Here is a 22,151-nt window from a genome sequence, read left to right on the forward strand (position 1 = left end):
ACCTATTAGGTGTGTTGAAAAGGAGAAGGCTTAGCACCTGTTGATGGGACTTCGGACTATGACCTTACCAAAGCCCCAATCTGGGACATGCTGGTTGATAGAGAACTGTTCCCATAGTTATAAATGCTACCACAGAGGAAGATATATGTTAACTCGTAAGAACATCGTTGTTGTTTGGCTTAGTTGCGCTAAAACATGCCTGACGTATGTTTTCCATTCTCAGCTCATACGATGTGGGCGTCAGAAATTTGTCCACTTGTTGCTGCCAAAACGGGGTTTGATTCACAAACCATGCAGACGTGTACTCCCAATATGAAGGCATCCAGCCTGCCGTTTCCCAATCAACGATGTCTGTCTATATTGTATGCAAAGCACAAGCGCGGGCCAGGGAACATACGACGCAACTTTCTCACAATTCTGTTGGATTCTATAATACAAGATAACACTTGGTTTAAGATGACTCTACCTAAAAACCTAGGCCACTATTACAACCTAACAAGTAACAGGTAGTGTCAGCCCTACTAGGCCCTAGAAGCGCAGGCAGAACAGCCTTGATACGAACCGTTAACCGGGGTTATTATATAGATAACTCTACAAAAGGAAAGAACTATAGTACAAGTTATATAATGATAAAGATTACATAATATCTATATTAAAACTGGGTCAGAAGCCAGAGAGCTAGTGTGTAGGATAGCTAGCAAACATACAACCAAACCACATCACAGTAGTCAAAGGTTTGTCACCAGTGCATCTAGGGCGCCAAAAAACCCAAGGTGACTTACTAGCCCGTCCAAACAGGGAATCCTACATCCTTGGATACTTTATAGTCCAATTAGGGCCTCAAGCATCCAAGAAGCAGGCCTCTAGTGCTTAGTAGCTAACTTTGGTCAGTAACTAATACCGTTGTTACCGAGTATTATAGAAGCGTATGTGCTAAGCTGTTAACATGCTGTACAGACTGTAGATACAAAAGATATGCACCTTACTTAGACTTCGTCCATGCATATCACGTTGACCGGCCGCTAATGAATGACTACCTCGGACCACCTTACCTCCTTCGACGGGAGCCTCCAAGCAAGCCTCTCCCACCAGGCGGGTGCCTTCATCTGCGCAATCGCTTCGCCAGTCATGATGCCGTCAACTAGGAAATCTGTCAGCAAGTTTCTGGGCGGTCGGTGTTCTTCCAGAAAAGACTAACTGTTGGTATCACAGGGATCGCGATCGTAAAGCAGTAATAGTTCGATTGACTACTAGTTACTTATTCAAATAGATAATAGGAAAAAGAAGAAGAAGTTGTTACCGCAGATATTCGTAGTGGTGTAAGTGAGCCGCTAGGGTAAGTCACGTGATAGTAAATCACGTGACTATAGATTAGCTCTATTATTAAATAGTTAAATATCCTAACACTAGTAACTTTCTAAAGTAAAAGAAAATTACTATAAATAGCCTAGATACTGCCTAGCAGCTAAAAAGCTTAAAAACGTAATAAAAATTAAAAGCATAAAAGTATTTAATACTTTTTGTCTATATAATCTGTTATATAGCTTAAGAAACCTATCCCTCTATACTAATCTAAACTATCTTATTTCTAACTAGTTATTCTAGCGCCTTATTAGGTAATAATTTAGTAAATTTATTAGTAGGATTATTATTACCTTATATCTATTATACCTTATAGACCTTATATTACTTATATAACTACTAAAAGGCTATAATATTAATTATAAGCCTTTTTTTTTTATAGTCTTAAGCTTAATAAGGTACTTATAAAGTAAGTATAAGTTAGTATAAAAGATTATTAGTATATATAGTAGCTTAAGGTAGTTAGTAATTATTATAATAGTTATATTAAGTATATAAGTAATATTAGTGCTAGTAACTATACTATAGATCTTAGAGGCTAGTACACTTTAGGTAACTTACTTATACTTTATTAAGCTAAAGTAAATAATATTACTAGTTATAGTAAATTTATTACCTATAGTAGTACTTATAGGTACCTTATTAATAAGAATAATAATAAATCCTAGCTATAAAGTAAAGTCCTTATTATTTATAAATAATTTATTTATAAAGATAAAAAGCTTTATAAATTTAAAGTTAAGTAAGTAAAATAATAAACTATAGTTAAGGTTATTTATTTACTATATAATATAATAGTTAAATATCTTAATCTTATTTATATTAAGTAATTAGTGTTATACTATAATAAAGTAGTTAAAGTATACTTTAGGCTAGTAGACTAACGTAATAAATACACTATAGGCCTATTATTTAATATACTACTTAAGTGCTTATAGAGATTTTTTATTAATAAGTTAAAGTCTCTTACCTTAGCCCTTTTATTAGAGAAAAATCTTTTCCTTAGTAGTTAAAGATACTATGCTACTATTAAAAGTAAGTAGGTTATTAATAGTAAGGATTTACTTCTCCTTAGTAGTAAATATAGCCTTAGTAAGCTTATTAGCCTTATAGGTAGAAAAAGATTTATCTAAAAAGGTAATAGTATTATTAGTCTATATACTAATAATCCTAAAGTCTAGGCTCTCTATATTAGTAATTAGTAGGTATAAATTAAAAGTTAAAGTCTTTATCTAAAGCTTTTTTTTATAGTAGTAACTATATATTACCTACTAGTAAGTACTTACCTTTATAATACTATATAATAGCTTTACTACTTATATAATAGTGCTCTTTAGATAGTAGTCCTATATTTATAATAAAAGGCGTATAAGAATTATATAATTTAATAAGGTAGTTAACTATATATACGCCTAAGTAATATTATATAACTAAAGTAAAAAATTATTATTATTATAAATAAGAGATAAAGTAAAAGTAAAAATAAGGCGCTAGCTAGCTTACTAGATTATAAGTAACTAAGTAAGAATTACTTTTTTACTATTATTAGTATATCCTTAGATAATAAGGTAGGATTTCTTATATAGTTTTTTATTCTAGCCTTTTACCTTATTAATAATCTATAATTTAAATATTTATATTCTAGCATACTTATTCTTATTATATTAAATAAAGTAAAATACCTTATAGGTAATAAGCCCTTTAATCTTAGTAGTAGTTACTTACTTAAAGGGTTTTCCTAAGGTAGTAATAATACCTTTTTTTTATAGCTTAATTAATAATAGTTAGTTAGCTTCTTCTTTTATTAAGATATACGCTATACTTATAGTAGTAAAGAAGGCAGTAAGCCTAATAATAAAGCTAGTTTTATTAAAGAAATTAATATACCTCTATAGGTAGCTAGCCTTTTACTTTAGCTATAGGTATATAGTAATAGTAATACTATTATATATTTCTTTAGTAAGTATAAGGACGTTAGTAGGTAATAAGGCTACTATACTATTATTATTATTCTCCTTATTACCTTACCTACTTACCTTAGAGAGTAGCTATTATTACTTATTATAGGTATCTTTTAGGTATAGTTTAATAATAGTTAAATAAAAAGTTTATAAGCCTTAAGGGAGGTTAATAGTATAAGTAGTCCTATTACTAGTAATAAGGTAAAAGAGGCCTTACTAGCCCTTTTTCTTATACTAGACGCAGACTATAGATTAAAGCAAAAAGGCCACTATTATAGTAGTATTTAGGCTGTTATATATAGTTACTACCTTATTAACTTACCTTTTTATATAAATCTAGTAAATAGCCTCTATTACTTTTCTTACTACTTTAGCCCTTTTAAGTAAGGTTAGTAAAGGTAGTAATAAGTTAGAGATTTATAAGTAGGCACTAAAGACTAGTAGTATAGGTACTAGGCTATTTAGGCTAGCTATATTATTAATTACTTTAATAGCTAGCTAAAAGGTAACCTTAAGTATATAGCCCTTACTATAAAGGATATTATATATATATTAAAGGGGCGTATAGTATTTTTTAACCTTACTAATACTATTATAAGCTTTAATTAGTATTTCTTTAATATTAATATAAAGTAACCTTACTAACTACTTAAATTTACTAGTATAAAAGTTTAAGCTAGTATTAGTAATAATCTAGTTAGGTAGGCTAAAGTAGACGTTAATCTAATATATCTAAAGTGCCTCTTATATATACTCTATAGTAACATTTTTAAGTAAATAGGCTACTTAAAAGGATATTATAGTATTAACTATATATAAGGCTAGGTAGTTACTATTAAGGTAGATAATATTAATAATAATCTTATAGTTAAAGTTATATTTATTATTATGTAGAGTAAATTTAAAGTAATTAGGCGCCTTTATATTTATTTAGTAGTAGTAGTAGACCTTAGTTAATTTCTCTAAGGCTATAATCTTAACTTTATTACTAGATTATTAGAGGATATAATAAAGCCTTTAGACTAATAGGTAGCTAAAGTAATAATAAATTTACTATAACTTATTATCTATAAAATAGTAGTAGGTAATACTTTACTTATATTAATTAAGTAGTATCTACGCGTAGCCTTATTTCTAGACAGTAGGTATAATAGTATTACCTTAAATTAGCTTATTAGTAAGCTTATTAAATTTAATATTATACTAATCTATATTTATAAGGTAAAGTAAAAATAAGGTATTTAATAGTATTATATAAAAGGTTAATATACTAAAAGGGGTTAGTATGTTAATTACCTCTTATAATTTAAAGTAGTTACTACTACTAAAGTAGATTTTTACTTTACCTACTTATAACTTATTTATAGCTAGATTTCTTTTTATTTAGTAGTAAAAGGTAAGATACTACTTATATCTAGCTATTAAATATTTAGCTGCACTAAAGTTAGGTATAATACTATAAAATAAGATAAATAAATATTACTTATTAAGGGTAAAGATGTCTGTATTAGGTAGCTTATTATTATATAGATTCTTATATAAGGAGTTATCTTTTATAAGAAAATAAGTTATAAATTAGTTATATAGTAATAAAAAAAGAGTAGGCCTATTAATAGTAAATAAGTTAAAAAACGTTATTAATATATAAAATATAGTGCCTAATTCTTTATCTTTATTACTTTTTATATAATTACTTTCCTTATCTAAAGTAAATAGCTTATATTCCTTAAAGTTAGTTATAAAGTAGTTAAAGGCTTTAGGTAAAAAGTCTGTTAAATACTACTTTTTATACTTATAGTAGGCTTATTACCTTTTGTTTTTTAAGTGCTTTATTAACTAATAGTTAGGCTTGCTATATATATAGCACTTTTTTATAAATAATAATAAGGGTAAAAGGGGTGCTTATTACTATAGATTACTATTAAAAAGGCGCTATAGTATAAAGTTACTATAGCTATAGTTGTGTTAGCTAAATTACTAGTAACTTTACTAGCTGTTATAAGTATAGTTAGTCTAGTATTAATTATTTACTTCTTTAGTTAGGTATTAACATGTAGGTTATTTAAATTATATTATGTTACTAATTACTAATTAAAGCTAGCTACACACACTAGTAAACGTTAAAAATAAATTAAAAAAGGCAAAAAAGCACTCTTCTATCTTATAGCAGGAGTTAAGTAATTAGTTATAGAGGGCTATATTAAATAAGGTATTAATCCTTATAACTATTCTTATAAGGGTAGTTACTCTCTTAATAAGTAACTCTAGGTATTTAGCCTTACTTTTATCTAGATTATCTAAAATAGTCCTTATTAAATTAGTCCTTTATAGCTTAGTAAGGTAGGCCTAAAAGGTCTCTTTATTCTTAAAATTACCTTTTATCTATATAACTATAGTAATAAAGTTAGTCTAGTTATAAAAATAGTTAGTATAGTACTTTATAGCCTTACCTTTAAGTATAATAAAAAAGGCGCTTATAAAGTGCTCTTACTAAATCCTAGCCTTTATATAGTAGTTATAAAAGATTATAAGCTTTAATTTAAGTAACTTATATACCTTTTTACTATACTTTATCTTATTAAGATATAATTTAATAAGGTTAGTAAGCTAGTAAGTTACTAGTAAGGTAGTAGTAACTAGTATAACTAATAGGTAAAAGTAAGCGTTACTTACCTACTTAAATAGTAAAAAAATAAAATTTAGGTTATTATATAATAAGGCTAAATTAATAGGCCTTTATTAACCTTTTTAGACTTAAGTAACTTATACTAAGGGGGTAATAATATAAAAGGGGCCTAGTTAATCTTATATTAATATTATTTCTAGTAGTAGGTTTATAATATCTCTTATAAAGTTAGGTTTATTAATCTTTAAGTAAAAATCCTTACTCCTTTTTTTTTCTTCTTTAATATCCTTAAGCGTCTACACCTTTAGATTATTAGCCTTAAGGGTATAGTAAATTTATTTAGTAATAGTTAGTAACTTTACTATTAATACCTATATACCCCTATATATTAGGTAGTCTTTAAATTTAATAATAGTTTTATAAGTAGTACCCTTAAAGGTATTAAGTAACTATTCTTTAAAGTCTTTAGTAGTATATCTCTATAGCTATTAACTATATAGCTATATAAAGCTATATTATATTATTTAAAGTATAATAATAGTGCTTAAGGCGTTATATTACTTAACTTAGGTAAGGCTATTAGGAATATTAGCTAAATTAGTTATACCTTATAGTTATATAATAATAAAAGGCTAGCTACGCTTTAGGATAAAATATAAATCCTTAATATCCTATAGATAGATATACTTCTTTACCTTAGCTAGCGCCTATAGTTTACTTTACCTTTTACTTAGTCCTTTTTTTACTATAGTTACCCTCTATTAGCCTTACTAACCTCTTAAATATAGGCACTTACTTCTTACTTATAAGGTTAAAAATAAATCTATATATTAAAAGAATTATTACTATTAGTATAGATAATAATAAAATAAGTAGATAAATAATATAATATAAGGAGGTATAAGTAAGAAATAAAGTAAATAAAAAAATAAAATAATAAATAAATAGATAGTAGTAGATAGCTCTAGGGAGGCCTTACGCTTTAGTAATATAAAAAGATAGCTTTAAGGAGGCCTTATACTTTAGTAATATAAAGAGATAGCTCTAGAGGGGCCTTATAGTAGATCTTACTTAAAAAACAAGAGGAGATATATATTATCTCTAAAAGGAGATATATATAAACCTTACTTTTTAGTAAGCAGGATACTATAGTTAAAGATTTTTAAAGAAAAAAAGGTAAAAAGTTAAGGTTATATACCTTACTTAAGGGTAAATAATAAGTAGTCTTCTTAAATTAATTAGGATAATAAAGTTAAGTAAAAGTTATATTAGTTACTAATAACTATACCTTACTTAAAAAAGGAGAGAAAGTAAGGAGGATAGTATAGTTATTAATAAGTATTTAAAGGATAAGAAAAAGCAAGTAAATTAAGGTAATATAGGTAACTTTTACCTTTTTTACCTTACTTAAAGAATAAAAAGAGGCGTACTTACTAAAAGTAACACTTAGCTACTAATTATTTAGTTAAAAGAAGAAGTTATAATTACTATAGGCTACACCTAGCTAATAATATAATATTAAAAGTGTATAGAGGTAAGATTAGTAAAAGCTATTTACTTATAAATACTATATTAAAAGTAGATTACTTAGGTAGTTCTTACTTAACTACTTTATAGCTAGTCCTACTAGTAAGATCTTATTTAGATAAGAACTTATAGGAGTCTATTTACTTATAATCTTATATAAGCTGTTACTACTATAGTAAGATAAAAACTTAGTAAGATAAAAATCTTAATAATTAAAGGAAAAAAAGGTTAAAAGATAAAAAAAAAAAGAACTTAAAGAAACTTAGGTATAAAAAGAAGATAATTATACTAAATACTATAAAAGTTATTAGTAAGTAAGTAGTATATAAAAAAAGGGACTTCTCTAAAAGTAATAAAGTTAATAGTAGTAATAGTAGTTATTATATAGCAGACATAAGGCTTAAAGGGTTATTTACTAGGTATTATAAGATCCTAGGTACTAATAATCTTTAGGCTAGGTAGCACTTTAATACTTTAATCTAAGCTACTATAGTAAGTAAAGTATTATAAGCCTCTTCTAATAATCCTTACTAATCTATAGTAGTAGTAACTATAAAGTTAACTACTAATTAGTATTAGTATTATAGGGATTATAATTATAAAGTAGTAATAGTTTAATTAACTACTAGTTACTTATTTAAATAGATAATAAGAAAAAGAAGAAGAAGTTATTACTACAGATATTTGTAGTAGTGTAAGTAAGCCGCTGGGGTGAGTCACGTGATGGTAAATCACGTGACCATGGATTGGCTCCATCATTGAACAGTTGAATATCCCGACACTAACCATAGGCCTCCCCGACCAGCTCGAACATACCCGGCTCGCCGTTCGGACCGGGGACGCCCTCTCTGAGGACCATGGGGAAATTGCACCCGGCAATGACGAAGACCTTGTCACCGGGCTGCACCGAGGACGGGCCGAGGCAGGCAAGCTGTTTTTGCTTGGTCATGAAGAAGCGCCGTAGAGGCGCGACGTTCTCGATAACTTCGCTCTTGGTCTTCTCTCCCGGACTACCTGCACACAAGGCCCTCTCGACCACATCCGTCAGCTTGTTCTTCTGCTTTCCTTCCCACCACCACGACAACGAGGACAACGACGCCGCCTTTTCCGCAAAAGCGGCGCTAGCCACGGAGAAGGCGTCATCGATGACGGCTCCGGCCTCGACAGGGCCGGGTCCCTGAGGGGTGCCGACCGGCCCGACCTCGTCGATCAGGACGGCGTGGACGTGCAGCGTCGCGAGGTCGCCGCCGAACCAGGCGACGGCCTTTTCGTCCCCGCAGGCCGAGTACCCGTGCCCGTTGACTACGATCTGGTCCATCGAGCCGCTGATGTAGAGGGTCAGCAGCCGCGCGCGGTTGACGAACAGGACTGGCCTGGCATCGTTGGCTTTCCTGCGCCAATCGGGAACCCACGACGGCAACCTTCCGCCGTCGCATTGGGCACGAGGACCGCCCGCGGCGAGGAGGATGTCGAGGCTCTCCTCGGTGCGAATGATATCCCTGGCTGCCTCGCAGAACACCCGTCTCGTCGACTTCCCGTAGTCGGGCTTCAGTAGGCCCTCGCTCTTTCTGACGAGGCCCAGAAGCGCAAAGACCTTGTCTCGTGGGTCCTGTGCATCTCGGTCCCATGTGTTCCATAGAAGGTCCGAGAGCTTGCCGTCCACGAGCCTCATCTTGCAGAGGTGGTTAGCCAGCCCGTATCGTCTTTTCAGCTGCCCCCATGGCCTTCTGAAAGGTAGTCCACTTGATAGTCCGCTGCCCGCATTGGAGCACCGCCCTCGAGCTTGCGCTCCAAACCTCTTGCACAACCCACGTGCGGCTCCACCATGGACGGCCGAGGAGCTGGTCGACGGCGGCCCAGTCGCTGTGGTAGCGCTCCTCGAAGAAGCCGTACATGCTGTTCTCGTAAAGAACGGGAATGCCAAAGGCAATGTGGCTGACGCTGCGGTTCTTTTCCCAGGCTACCATACCTCTGTCCCACCTTTGAATCCGTCTCCGACACTCCAAGGGATTCCAGTACCCCAGGGTGATGTAGTAACGGTAGTTCATGGATGCCTTCCATTTGATTTCGTCGACCCATTCTCGGACAACATCCCGCAAATAAGCAAACGCTGATATGAATGCATTGGACAGTTCTGCTCCCCCTGCACCGGCCTTCAGAGAGGCTCTCGAAGAACCAACCACAAGTTCAGCATCGTCTCCGGTGGTGGTGGATGCCCCCTGAGCCGACTGATTGTCGAAGCTATCCGCGTCATTCTCGACGCCATCATCCTCGTCCTCGTGCTCGTCAAAATACACTCCGTTTAGTGCGGCGCGGCCACTGCCAGTCTCTGAGCTGGTGTCTGATGCCACTCTCTCGCCGTTGATCCAACGTCCCCTATCGCAATTCTTTTTGTCGATGGCCATCTTCTTCAGGAACTCGAGGGCAGAATCACTGCTGCCGTCCTCCGTGGCCGGGCCTAGCCAGATGACGGTGCGGAGAGCGCGCGTGTAGATGCTGCGCATTTGCTGCACCTGCACGCCCCGCTCCGAAATGTCGGCCTGGTTGATGCAGATGGCATCGATCCAGAGGACTCGAGGTTCAGTGGCGCGACGAAGGGACTTGAGAAGGCATGTCACGTTGGGCGTGATTGAGACGACGGCTTGAGACGTTGTTGGGCCTGGGCTGGAAGAGACAGCGAGGCTATCTGTGAATCCTTCGGATCCCCAAGCATACGAAACCGCCTCATATTCTGGTGCCGATTCCAGCGGCGTCGACTGTAGCGTGCATGAAAGCTCGGCTGACACGTCGCCAGGTTGCAGCGTAAGGAGCCGGATATAGCCCTGCGGAAGGTGTTGGTAGATGGAATGCATTTGGGCCAAACGGAAATTCAAGTTAATTTCCTACCTGGCTTTTTGTAAATAAGACCAAAAACGCGTTTGTGGGTTGTGGTTGAGGAAAAGTCATGAGGGGGTAAGACAGATAAACGCCCATCCATCCTCCCCCCCCCCTGGTCGTGTCAGCAACTAGTTCGTCGGCAAACGCGCGGAACGAAGGGCCGCTTCTGCATGCACCGGGGTATTATGTACCATGGTGAGTATGCGTATCCACTGTTAGGTCTTGACCTCTTCGCCTCCTTTTGATCGCGTTTTGCAATATCCTTGATGTGCAGCATCACTGCTTCAAGCCTGTTGCCGTGACATATTTCTTGATCAAATAACAGCCAACGCCAGGGAACCCGGCGTGCCTTGAGACTTCAAAGGGCGTCCTACTCCGTCAAGAGACAGGCTTTGGCAGGCTTCAACACATCGAGTGGCGTAATAGTGTTGGTGGTGGATGGATGACAACCAACAGTGCAACGAAGGTGATCATCATGAGAGAGAGGGGGAGAGGGCGTAATATTTACGAGTAGCCCATGTTCGATGGGCTGCTAGACGGCAAAGACAAAAACCCGTATACTTGATGATTGCATTCATGATATCATGGGTATGCGGATAGACCTGCTAGACCTGCTAGACCTCCCGTCTACCGCCCAATAATCTGGCACCTCTAGCGTGCGGGACGGCAAAACGCCGCTGCTCGCGTCAGGCGAAGGGATCGCTTGCATGTAGTAGTCGGGCTGCTGGGCGTAATAGCTCGAGCCCCCGACGCGAGAATCGTGCCCCAGCTGGTAATCTTTCAACAGCGCGTAATAGAATGCCGCGTTCGCGACGATACAAGCGCAGAGTATCTCTATGGATGCCCACTGACGGAAATCTTATCGTTAGCTTTCGGCTGTTTGTAGCGACGACGCCACGGGGGTCGCCTACCATGGAGCGAGATCTCTGCGACACCGCCTGGTTTAGTATCATGGGCAGTCGCAGGATAGTGACAGCAACAATGAGGCCTGCGATGCTAAATAAGAGGATGAGTTGCGCCTTTCTGCGGACATGTCAGTATCAAGGCCGAGAATCTCACCACGTGAAGGCTTCACCTACGCCTTGCCGTCAAGCTTGACGTGCCGCAGGATGGGAAATGGGAAAACGATCAGAGCGATATCGGTGATGATGTTGAAAACGGCCATGGTGATTAGGTTTCCCAGCGCCCGGTGACAGGTATCTAAGTAGCCACGTTAGTTCAACTGCATGGCAGCAGTAGCAACAAACATACTGGCACCAGAGGTATCAGGAGACCACATCCTGCAAGGAGATTAGAACAAGCACATGCAATAAGGCGAGTCGGAGGGACCCACAAATCTAGTGGCCGGCATTCCACGAGAGTGGGTATCAGAATAACAAAATATGTAACGACGATGAACCACCAGAGGGCCGTGGTTGCGACTTTGCCCCAATGGAAAACATCCACGAATCGGGAGTAGAAGTTGAGCAAGCAGAGCTTCAATGACCATAAGCTGAGACGGACAAAAATAAGTTAGCGAGCTACGGTGGGCGCGCGGGTTGCCAGCAACATACAACAGAGCATAGAATATCCGCGCCGGGATGACCAACTTGTGTGAGACGACGTAATACTCGGCCAGCTTCTCGACGGTGAGGCCACGCGCGGCCGCTTGCCCCTCGGTGGCGGGACCGTATGTGTGTGTCGGGTTGAGCATGAAGGAGACGGCGATGCAGGTCGTGCGGCCGATGAGCGGGACGAGAGCAAAGGCCATATAGGCATCGTCGGCATGCCATGTCCGGTGGCAGGATGCGTGGACTCTGCACCGCCATAACAGGCGGTACCCGCAGCGTATGAGGATGAGGGTGGCGCAGATGCCGGCCGTGACCAGGTCGAAGGCCACGTCCGCTGACATGACTTTCTGTCCAACTTGCGGGGTCGGTTGTTCTGTTTTGGAGGGCTGCTCGGTAGCGGCAACGAAGCCCGTTATGCTGGCGCTGACATGGTGTTTTTGTAGGCTTGTGAACGCTCTCTCACTCACACACACTCTTTCTCTTTCTCTTCTGCGACGTAGCGAGGGCCCTTTGCTGTCGTTGTGTGGTGTCGATTTGAGATTATAAAATAACCTCGTCGGTCTTTGAGAGGGGCGGGGGGGGGGCAGTCAGCCACCTTACTGCCGCTACTGCTGCTGCTGCTGCTGCTGCTGCTACTTGACTGAAAACGGCCTATTCCAATACCTCGAATCCTTCGCAGAATGTGGATTCTGGCCGTTTGAATAGTTTAACGTTGCGGCATGTGGTGGAGAACGAGGGAGACAGGGAGACTCGGATGGGACGAACTGACAGGCAGGGGCAGTGCCAGCATTTTCAACAGAAATGGTACGCGCCAACCCAAAAACGGATGACGAGAAGAACTTGAATGAGAGGTGGCAATAGTAGAGAATCAAAGAGACTGGATTCTGAGTCAGCTACTACCACACCCCCCCCCCCCCCCCCCCCTAAGCCATAATCAAGCCGACTTTGTTCTAGTGCAGAGCTCTTCTGAGAGGACGGCGCATGGCTCTGATCTGGTAAAGAGGCGCACAGCCTGCAAGGGAACTAACTACCGTCTTTTTGGGCGGGAAACAAGCGATATGCGGGCAGACGAAGGAGGGTGTGCGGGGGAGGGGTGGAAAATAAGCAAGCATTCTTAAGACTTGTGTCTCGTGGGATGGATGATGGTTGCCCAGTTGCATGCAGCTAAGCTTTCGAAATGCCATGCCTATACCTATGTTCATGATCCGGGAGTGCGGTCCACGCTGGTGTGCGATGTGATTCGCATCATGTTCCGGGGGAAGACGGAACAAGAGGGGAAAGCCAACGGAGCACAGCCTGCGGATGAGCTCTCCTGCGGCTTTCGGGCCCTACTAGCAGGCCAAGCTTCAATCTCCCCACATAGGGGGGATTGATGATGCATGGGGAACATCCTGGTAATTGACCTAGCCAAGGATCCCGTTGGCCGGCCGTCACACCTCTCGCTTTCGTATTCATGGGAATGGACGTTGCAATTACGAACCGCTTCTGCCTTTGAGTTGACGGGGGATCCAGTCCGGTTCGCATGTCTTACGTGTCTGGACAGGGCGGAACAGGCGATTGTTCTGGACGCTTTAGGGTTCCTTTGGCTCCTTTTCGAATAGATTACCTAGGTACTGGAATCTAGACTCAATCCTCGAGCCCGGTCCTCTTTGTCTACGTAAAGGTGTGTCGGTTTATCTGTCACGGCAGATACAACATCTCCCCTCTCTTCAAAGGGAGCAGTAGTTGTTTGAGGTTGGCTTATGCCCGACCCGGAGTTGGCTGCGCGCTTGTCGTCCCGCCCAACCCCAAATTGTGACGGACTTTCAATTCGTCCTAGCGCCGACTGCTTTCCAAGCCCGCGTTATGGGATGACAGAACAGCCTAGTGCGCTGCTAGGTTAGGTATTCGGTAAATTAGTGGCCGGGTTGTTGACAGATTCGCCTCTTGTCAGCCAGGCTTCGACCAAGCCAGATTGGGATGATGGAGGCCTGACGTACTTGCAGCTGCAGAGTGTGGTTGCATCACTATGATTTCGGTGTATGCTGAGATGCAGCATTCGTCTCCCACTCTCGCATTCTTGTGATGGCCATGTGCATCACGATTACGTGCAGAGAGACGGGCTGAGTGCAACGGCCAAATGCTGACCATCCATCCCATGGGCGTTGACTGTTGTCCTTGCAGGCCGTCTTACTAATCTTTACCAACCCGGGGAAGATGGACCCTTTTGGTTTCGGGTTGATCAATGTAGTAGTGTGTGATCTGCTGCTCATCGATGATCTTTTCGCCCAGCAAACTGCCACGCCCTGGCCTTTGTACCTATGTCACCCCAGAGGCCCGATCGCAGGCTGATCAAGCACCCTGCCCTCATTGATCGAGGCCACCAATGAGGTAGGAGGTACCTTTGACCGGCATGGCGGCATCCGCGAGTTTGGGGTGTAAGATTCAAATGTGAAAGACGATATTTCATCGCATCCCAGAAATATCCGGCCGTAGGGTTGGTGGGAAAAAGAAGTCCAAGTCGTCGGCCTTGTTGGCCACTATCTGCGCCTACTCATGAAGATGCTCTGGTGTGCGAACAATCTGCCTCCAACAGTCAGCCTCATCGGATGGATAATCGGTAATGCAAAGACAGCCAATCGCGGACAAAACAAGCATTCAAACACGGGTGATTTCTATGTTACTGGTTCGTCACCCGTGTGAATGCAAAGAGCGGTTCGACAAGAGATTGACCGTCGAGTAGATGCTGTGCTACCAGCTTGAGTCGCTCCGACTTCTATGCGAAGCGAGCAGGCAAAGGGGATCTCGGGCGTTGAAACCCAAACAAGTGCCCCAAGTCCACGGGAACCATCTCGCTCCGTCAACTATCAAGCCTCCTTCCACGGCACCGGATACGGCACGGACGGCACGAAAAAGTGGAGACGGGAGGCCGAAGGTCCAGAGGCCGGAATCGCTAGGAGCAGCCCTACCGTCATTGCCGGCCCTCCCGGGTCCTCCGGGGTCTTTGGGAATTATGCCTCCGTTTCGTCCAAACCTTATCTAGCCGGCTTTGTGAACTTTTCTTCTCCGGCGCACGCTCATTCGGCAAAAAGCAGCCGCTCGGCGCGCACGTGTATCCGTACTGGCGAGAATTCCGGAAATAAAGCTTGACAAACTCACCCGCCGCCCATCGTCTCTTCTTCCCCCCCCTCGCACGTGGACTGTCCATCCATCTATGGTTTATGTCATTGGTGAGTGGGAATCCAGGTCCAAGCATAATGGGGGGGGGAAACGTTTCATCGAGAGTGGTGACCGGCGATGCTTCACCCTCTCCAACATCCAATCAGACGGCGTCTGTCCCGTTCATTCCAAGCCAGTCGAGATCTCTCGCCCTAGCAACTGAGATTTTGCAGTGGGGTTATGTTCCACAGCGATAGGAGGGGTCCGCCGCCGCGAGCCTATGGAAGGTCGGGTTGGATAAGAATCTGTAAGCATGCCTTGATGATATGCAACTTCATCGCTATAATACCTACTACTACTCGACCAAGAGGTTCACCAGCAGGCTAAAATGTGGATAGCATCAGTTACCAAGGGCCCCAAATGCACAAGGGTGGACACTCTCCCTGCGTCGACGCCTGTTCGAATGCGCCATTTGCCGCCCTCCCCCGCCCCGCAGTCTCATAGGATGTACGGATACTCGGACCCCTTTTTCGTCTGATTCGTTTCCTTACTTCATACATCTACGACATTCAGGCACGCAGCCCGGCCTTCTTGTCTCTTCTCTCTCAAAAACCAAGCATGCATACAATGCGACAGACCCCAGAATCCACCATGCATGACCCGGCGGCGCAAAAGAAGACGGTCGACTCGGACGCGCCGGCGCCGGTGTCCGACATCGAAGACACCTCCGTCAGCTCGCTCAAGGATATGTTGGAGAACGAGGGCGAGGATCCCGTGCTGGCGAGGAAGATGCACCTCGTCAATGACGTATGACACATACATACAAAACAAACCCACTCGAAGGGAGCCTTTGCCTTCACCACCCAAAACCCCTGGGGACCGAAGATCGCATCTCCGCTCGATTGGCCGCGAAGAACGGGACTAACGTATCAAAAAGGCCAACGACCAGATCGGCTGGACACCGTTCCATTGGAAGCTCTTCGTCCTCAACGGCTTCGGCTACGCCGTCGACTCCTTGATCGCCCTCGTCCAGTCCGTCACCAACACGGGCGCGTTCCTGGAGCTGGCGACGCCGTCGACCTACCGGAATGCCGGCACCGTCGCCCTGTACGTGGGGCTGCTGCTCGGGGCCGTCTTTTGGGGCTTCGGCGCCGACATCATCGGTCGGAGGATCGCGTTCAACGTCACGCTGCTCATTACCTCGATCGCGACCATCGTGTCGGGCGCCAGCCCCAATTTGCCGGCCTGGGCCTTCTTCGTCGCGCTCGGGGGCTTCGGCGCCGGCGGCAACCTGGTCCTTGACCCGACCGTCTTCCTCGAGTTCCTGCCCAGCAACAAGCAGTGGACGGTGACGGCCCTCGCGCTCTGGTGGGGGTTCGGACAGGCATTGATCGGCTTCATTGCCTGGGGGTTCTTGAGTATGTTACACGCTGTCGTCAACGTCCGCTTGTTCGGCCGGGGTGGGTTACTAACAGTGGTCTCATAATAGCTCAGAACCGATGGAACTGTACAGAGGGGCAAAGCTGCAACTGGTCCAACAACCCCGGTTGGCGATACGTCTCGTTCACGGCCGGTGCCTTCGTCTTCATCACCTCCGTTTTGCGCGTGACCGTTGTGCGCTTGAAGGAGACCCCCAAGTACCTCCTCAGCGTGGGCCGAGACGCGGACCTCGTGCGCAACTACCAGCAGATGGCCCAAAAGTACGGAAGAGAGTGCTCTCTCACGGAAGAGAAGCTCGCGGCGTGCGGCGAGGTGAAGGGCGCGGGGCAGGACAGGCACACGTCCAAGTTCGTGCTGAACGAGCTGGTCGTCCACGTCAGGGGCCTTTTCGTGACCAGGAAAATGGCTCTCAGCACCACCATGGTTTGGTTGTCATGGACATTGATCGGTCTCGCCTACCCCCTCTTTTACGTCTTCCTCCCGTGAGTACACTGACATGAGCTTGGTGCCGTGTAAATGACATTGATCTAACCGCCATCAGCTCTTACCTCGAGTCTAGAGTCCCCAACAACGTGGAGACGCCGTACGAGACATGGCGAAACTTTACGTTGACCAACATATCTGGAATACCGGGCCCGATCATTGCCGGCTATTTGGCCAACCTCCCCCATGTCGGCCGGAAATACACAATGGTCATCGGCGCCCTCTTGTCGATGGCCCTCTTCTTTGCGTACACTGCGGTGAAGACAGCTGATCAAAACGTCGGCCTTAGCTGCGCGATCGGTGAGTGGCCTTTGCGAACCCGGCGGTCATCGCAGATGTCAGAGCCTAACAATCTGCGGAAAACTAGCATGCTGCATCAATATCTACTACGGTACTCTGTACGCGTACACGGTCGAGGTGTTCCCGTCAGCGCACCGTGCCACGGGCAACGGCATCGCAGTCGCCTTCAACCGTCTCATGGGAATCGTCTCCGCCTTCGTTGCTACGTCTGGTAACACCTCAACGGCGGTGCCTCTCTATGTGTGCGCGGCGCTCTTTGGCCTGATGGCGATCGTTTCGGCGCTGTTTCCGTTCGAGCCCTACGGAAGAAGAAGTTCATAGGTTTTGTAGATGCGTCCAGTGGAGCGCAGAGATATACAATACTATTTAATCCGTGCCGCCTTTTGCCGGCAAATATTCTGGGTAAACAAGGCCGCCTTGCTAGACCGTGGTACTTCTATCTGGGTCGCTCATTCATCAATAATCATTGTTGTTAACCCACTTTCTGCAGCTGCCGCGAGCCATACAACTTATCTCCTGGAGTAGTAATGATTTCCTGGGTATCCGCCGCTATGTTTCTCGCTCAATTCCAAATACGCCCTTTGAAAACTACAACGGTTATCGATTGGCTGCTTTAAAGGGGTGATATCTCAGTTGGTGAATGGGTCAAGTAAAGTCCACTCAACTCCGGTACCTTGGATCTGCGGTCCAACATTCAATCGCTGGTATCATGATGAATAGTTAAAAGCACCATGTCTTGGTATTAAAGGTGGTTGTATCCATCGTAATCTGCGGAAAGGAGCAAAAGTTACAGGTTCGGATCAGGCCAACTTGGATATAAATGATGACTATTGTTCCTATTTCACCTTGTTTGGTATCGAGAGTATGGTCAAGTTGCGCGAGACACCATGACTCGAGTCAAGAAGGTTTGCTGTAGTCAGCCTTGTGGAAATTTCCGGGCAATGCACATCATCTTTCATGACACAGTCCAGAAACCCATTTGAACAAGGGACTTGAAACGATACCTATTTTTATTTGGTCTCTGTAAGACGGCGTCTCTGTCATATGATGACTCTTAGTTGTTGATAGTCGATCGGGTCTTTTTTTGATAGCCAACCTATAATTATCCGCAGCGGCACGGGAGCACAAACCACACAGACTCACACGTTCCTCCGATGATGACCCCAGATCACGCTCCCTCGCACGTCGGTGTGACTGTTTCCCAATAATAAGTGCCTTAATGCGTGCCCTATCAGACAATGATGCAACCTGCTTCCCGACGGGAGTATCGTCTCACTCGCTCTTCTCATGTCCTTGACGGGCATCAATGCAACAATCTTGACCACTGGAGGTCCTCATAAAGTTCAGCTGGAATGAGATTCTGCATTCACAAGGACTGGATCGGGGCATCTCTTCCTGTGTTGGGCCGTAAAACGATGCATGTGATGTTTATATGGTTAAAAATACGGTTACTATTTTTGCGCCAAGTGACTAAGTAGGTTTGCGTCCTAGTCTGTCATCAAGTGGGGAGATGGGCTATTAAAGTAGTGGGAGTCGAGGCAACCCGAACCAGGCACACGGAGTCGCGCAAGGTTCGTCTCCTCTCTTAAGTCCGTCATCCCTACATCCGGCACTTATTCTCGTAAACTCTGCTGAGGTCCGCGGTAAGCCCCATACTCCATCGGATCATACTAGGTAGGTGACTACGGCGTCATGCCGTTAGCATGACTTGCCGCGTCGCCTCCGAGTGGATTGTTTCATCTTACCCCGCCAGCTAATCACAGCAGAGCATACTCCCGTTCTGGCAAAGCGGTGTTGAGTCGGTTAAATCAGGAAGGCCGATGGAGTTCGAGATAAAGCCTCGTCCGATGAAAACCGTAAGCAAGAACAGCCGACGTCAGGCCAGAGCTTGCTTCTGGAAAATCGGCACCGCGGATCGAGTAACAGCGCTTGGCATGCTGAGTGTCGCATACCCGTCTAGTCGATTGGGTTAGTTGCCCGACTCGTTCGAACGTGTTAGTCCGAAGATTCCTATGCCACACGTTCAGATTGTACCCAAACACGCATTTCAACGAGTTAGAGTGACTCTGACGACACTTACCTCCAGTGACACAGAAACACACCTTAGTCAACAACTCTGATGGATCTGCCGTTCTTTGCAGTGAGAATCCTGCGTAGTTTCAAGCGTTTCTATAACGGGAGCAGACCTCGTCTTGCCCGATCAACGCTGCTGTCTCTTTGCTGCAATAACCTTGCAAAAGCTTTGGCCAACATGAGACGTTGGGCATTCTTTGCGAAAGAAAAGAATACGGAAGTCTTGTTTCGGAAATCTGCCAACGATAATGACAGACTTGGGTAAGCCTCTTCACGTCTGAATCTATGTTACACGGCCTTTGGGCTTGTATCGGTAGCCCTCCAAACGGTAGTTTAACCGAAATGGTGGTGTGGTCCCACGTGGTGCTTGGTGAACACATGCTTGTTCCTCGCCACCCTTCCTTATGTCTTCTCTCTAGTGCGAGATCTTCCTCCTCAACTAGTAGTAACACCTCCTGTCCAAACTTTCTGCTGAAGTCAATGAAGTGCGCGTCAAGATGCTGACTCACTTCTCATAGATCTCGGGGACTCACATGAACTATGGTAAGCGATGATCTCGTATGTTCGGAGCCATGGAGATCGTGTATAGTCGGCCTCATAGAGGCTACCAGAATAGACTGTAGATACATCACTATAAGTAGGCTGCCAAGTTCCTTCTTTTGCAACTATCATCTCCTCACCAGCTCCTCATAAGCTTCTCACCAACGCCTCATCAGCTTCTCACCAACGCCTCAGACATCGAATACCAAGGAAACATACTCAACACAAGCCTAACAAGCTTTTCAAAATGATCGTCCCGCGTTTCGATACCATCTTCACCGTTGGCGCTGCCATCTCTGCCGGCGTTGCCTTGGCTGCTCCCGCGGTTCAGCCTGGTCTCGATACCCGAGACTTGGCCGAGGTTAGTGATTCCAGGATAGGTATCACGCTGTGAAAAAACGTTCAGGGCTGACTTTGAGCTATGACAGAACGAGGCCTTTCTCGCCGAGGACTTCACCGCCTTCATCGTATGTTTTCATCCACGCATTTTAGAAGCATTGACCCAGACGGCTAACGTTCAATCCACAGGACCGACGTGACGATGACGATGAATGGCGCCGCCGCCGTCGTTATGGCAACGTAGAAGACGACGACGGCAAGAAGAAGAAGCAAGACTTCGTACGTCCAAACTAAGCCTCAAAAGTGACATCTGAGATGACTTACATTGTATTCACAGGGTCTTGAGGAGGGCTGGTATCGTGGAGGCAAACCACAAGACTTCTCCGACTCCATCGTATGTTACAACTACAACTCTCAGAAGTAGCAACCAAGAAGACTAATAATCAATCCACAGGAGCGACGCGACGATTCTGACGATGAATGGCGTCGCCGCCGACGCTACGGCCAGGCTGAAGTTGACGATGGCAAGAAGAAGAAGGACGTCGACGACGGCAAGAAGAAGAAGGATGATGTCGACGATGGCAAGAAGAAGAAGGAAGCCAGATCCGAGGATGATGGCAAGAAGAAGAAGCAGGACGTCGACGATGGCAAGAAGAAGAAGGAAGCCAGATCCGAGGATGATGGCAAGAAGAAGAAGCAGGACGTCGACGACGGCAAGAAGAAGGATGTTGACGACGGCAAGAAGAAGGAAGCCAGATCCGAGGATGATGGCAAGAAGAAGAAGCAGGACGTCGACGATGGCAAGAAGAAGAAGGAAGCCAGATCCGAGGATGATGGCAAGAAGAAGAAGCAGGACGTCGACGACGGCAAGAAGAAGGATGTTGACGATGGCAAGAAGAAGAAGGAAGCCAGATCCGAGGATGATGGCAAGAAGAAGAAGCAGGACGTCGACGATGGCAAGAAGAAGGATGTTGACGACGGCAAGAAGAAGAAGGATGATGTCGATGACGGCAAGAAGAAGGAAGTGAGGTCTGAGGACGATGGCAAGAAGAAGAAGCAGGACGTCGACGACGGCAAGAAGAAGAAGGATGATGTCGATGACGGCAAGAAGAAGAAGGAAGTGAGGTCTGAGGACGATGGCAAGAAGAAGAAGCAGGACGTCGACGACGGCAAGAAGAAGAAGGACGATGTCGATGACGGCAAGAAGAAGAAGGAAGTGAGGTCTGAGGATGATGGCAAGAAGAAGAAGACGGAAGACTTTGCCGTATGCTCTACCCTACAATGTCTACTGGAAACATGATAACTGACTTTGAATTCACAGATGCAGCAAGATAGCTCTGACGACGAATGGCGCCGCCGCCGTCGTTATGGAGAGGATGTCGACTTCACGGCCTTCGTTGTACGTTTTCAGCTAGGCCTCTGAAAGCAATAACCAAAATGGCTAACATTGAATCCACAGGAGCGCCGCGACGAGTCCGATGAGTACCGCCGCTACTGCCGCCGCCTCCGTCAGAGCAACAACGACGATGAGTACCGCCGCTACTGCCGCCGTCGCGATGAGGCGGAAGCTTCTCTTGTAAGTTCCCGATAAGCCCCCGGGAGGAAGAGCAACTGGGATAACTCATATTACAGTCCACAGGAGAGGAGGGCCAACTCAGAGGCGACTACTAAGCTCGTTGCTCGAGCAGGTGGTGGTGGAGGACGCGGAGGAGGTGGTGGTGGTGGACGCGGAGGAGGTGGTGGTGGTGGACGCGGAGGAGGCGGCCGTGGTGGCGGAGGAGGCGGCCGTGGTGGTGGAGGAGGCGGCCGTGGTGGCGGAGGAGGCGGCCGTGGTGGCGGAGGAGGCGGCCGTGGTGGTGGAGGCGGCAGCGGTGCAAGAGGGGGAGGCGGCGGACGCGGCGGAGGCGGCGGAGGCGGCCGTGGCGGAGGCGGCGG

General features: G+C 44.2%; 4 protein-coding genes across 4 annotated transcripts; 2 read left to right on the top strand and 2 right to left on the bottom strand.

The window, feature by feature from the left end:
* Positions 1–8,257: 8,257 nt before the first annotated feature.
* On the bottom strand, positions 8,258–10,328 carry GLRG_05594 (heterokaryon incompatibility protein; the record flags this gene model as incomplete). Its single annotated transcript, XM_008096279.1, has 2 exons — positions 8,258–9,143; positions 9,289–10,328. 2 exons carry the CDS (start codon positions 10,326–10,328, stop codon positions 8,258–8,260), a joined length of 1,926 nt encoding a protein of 641 aa, XP_008094470.1.
* Positions 10,329–10,927: 599 nt separating this feature from the next.
* On the bottom strand, positions 10,928–12,244 carry GLRG_05595 (uncharacterized protein; the record flags this gene model as incomplete). Its single annotated transcript, XM_008096280.1, has 6 exons — positions 10,928–11,200; positions 11,265–11,376; positions 11,433–11,553; positions 11,605–11,633; positions 11,687–11,845; positions 11,907–12,244. The coding sequence occupies 6 exons, from the start codon at positions 12,242–12,244 to the stop codon at positions 10,928–10,930; spliced, it is 1,032 nt and encodes a 343-aa protein (XP_008094471.1).
* Positions 12,245–15,692: 3,448 nt separating this feature from the next.
* On the top strand, positions 15,693–17,585 carry GLRG_05596 (major facilitator superfamily transporter; the record flags this gene model as incomplete). Its single annotated transcript, XM_008096281.1, has 5 exons — positions 15,693–15,848; positions 15,979–16,459; positions 16,531–16,963; positions 17,023–17,264; positions 17,332–17,585. The coding sequence occupies 5 exons, from the start codon at positions 15,693–15,695 to the stop codon at positions 17,583–17,585; spliced, it is 1,566 nt and encodes a 521-aa protein (XP_008094472.1).
* Positions 17,586–20,124: 2,539 nt separating this feature from the next.
* On the top strand, positions 20,125–21,887 carry GLRG_05597 (uncharacterized protein; the record flags this gene model as incomplete). The annotated part of the gene is made up of 8 exons (XM_008096282.1): positions 20,125–20,238; positions 20,306–20,344; positions 20,406–20,495; positions 20,554–20,610; positions 20,671–21,480; positions 21,538–21,615; positions 21,676–21,792; positions 21,849–21,887. 8 exons carry the CDS (start codon positions 20,125–20,127, stop codon positions 21,885–21,887), a joined length of 1,344 nt encoding a protein of 447 aa, XP_008094473.1.
* Between the last annotated feature and the right edge of the window lie 264 nt (positions 21,888–22,151).

The sequence above is a fragment of the Colletotrichum graminicola genome, assembly GCF_000149035.1.
Source record: "Colletotrichum graminicola M1.001 genomic scaffold supercont1.19, whole genome shotgun sequence".
In the NCBI taxonomy this organism is placed as follows: Eukaryota; Fungi; Ascomycota; class Sordariomycetes; order Glomerellales; family Glomerellaceae; genus Colletotrichum; species Colletotrichum graminicola.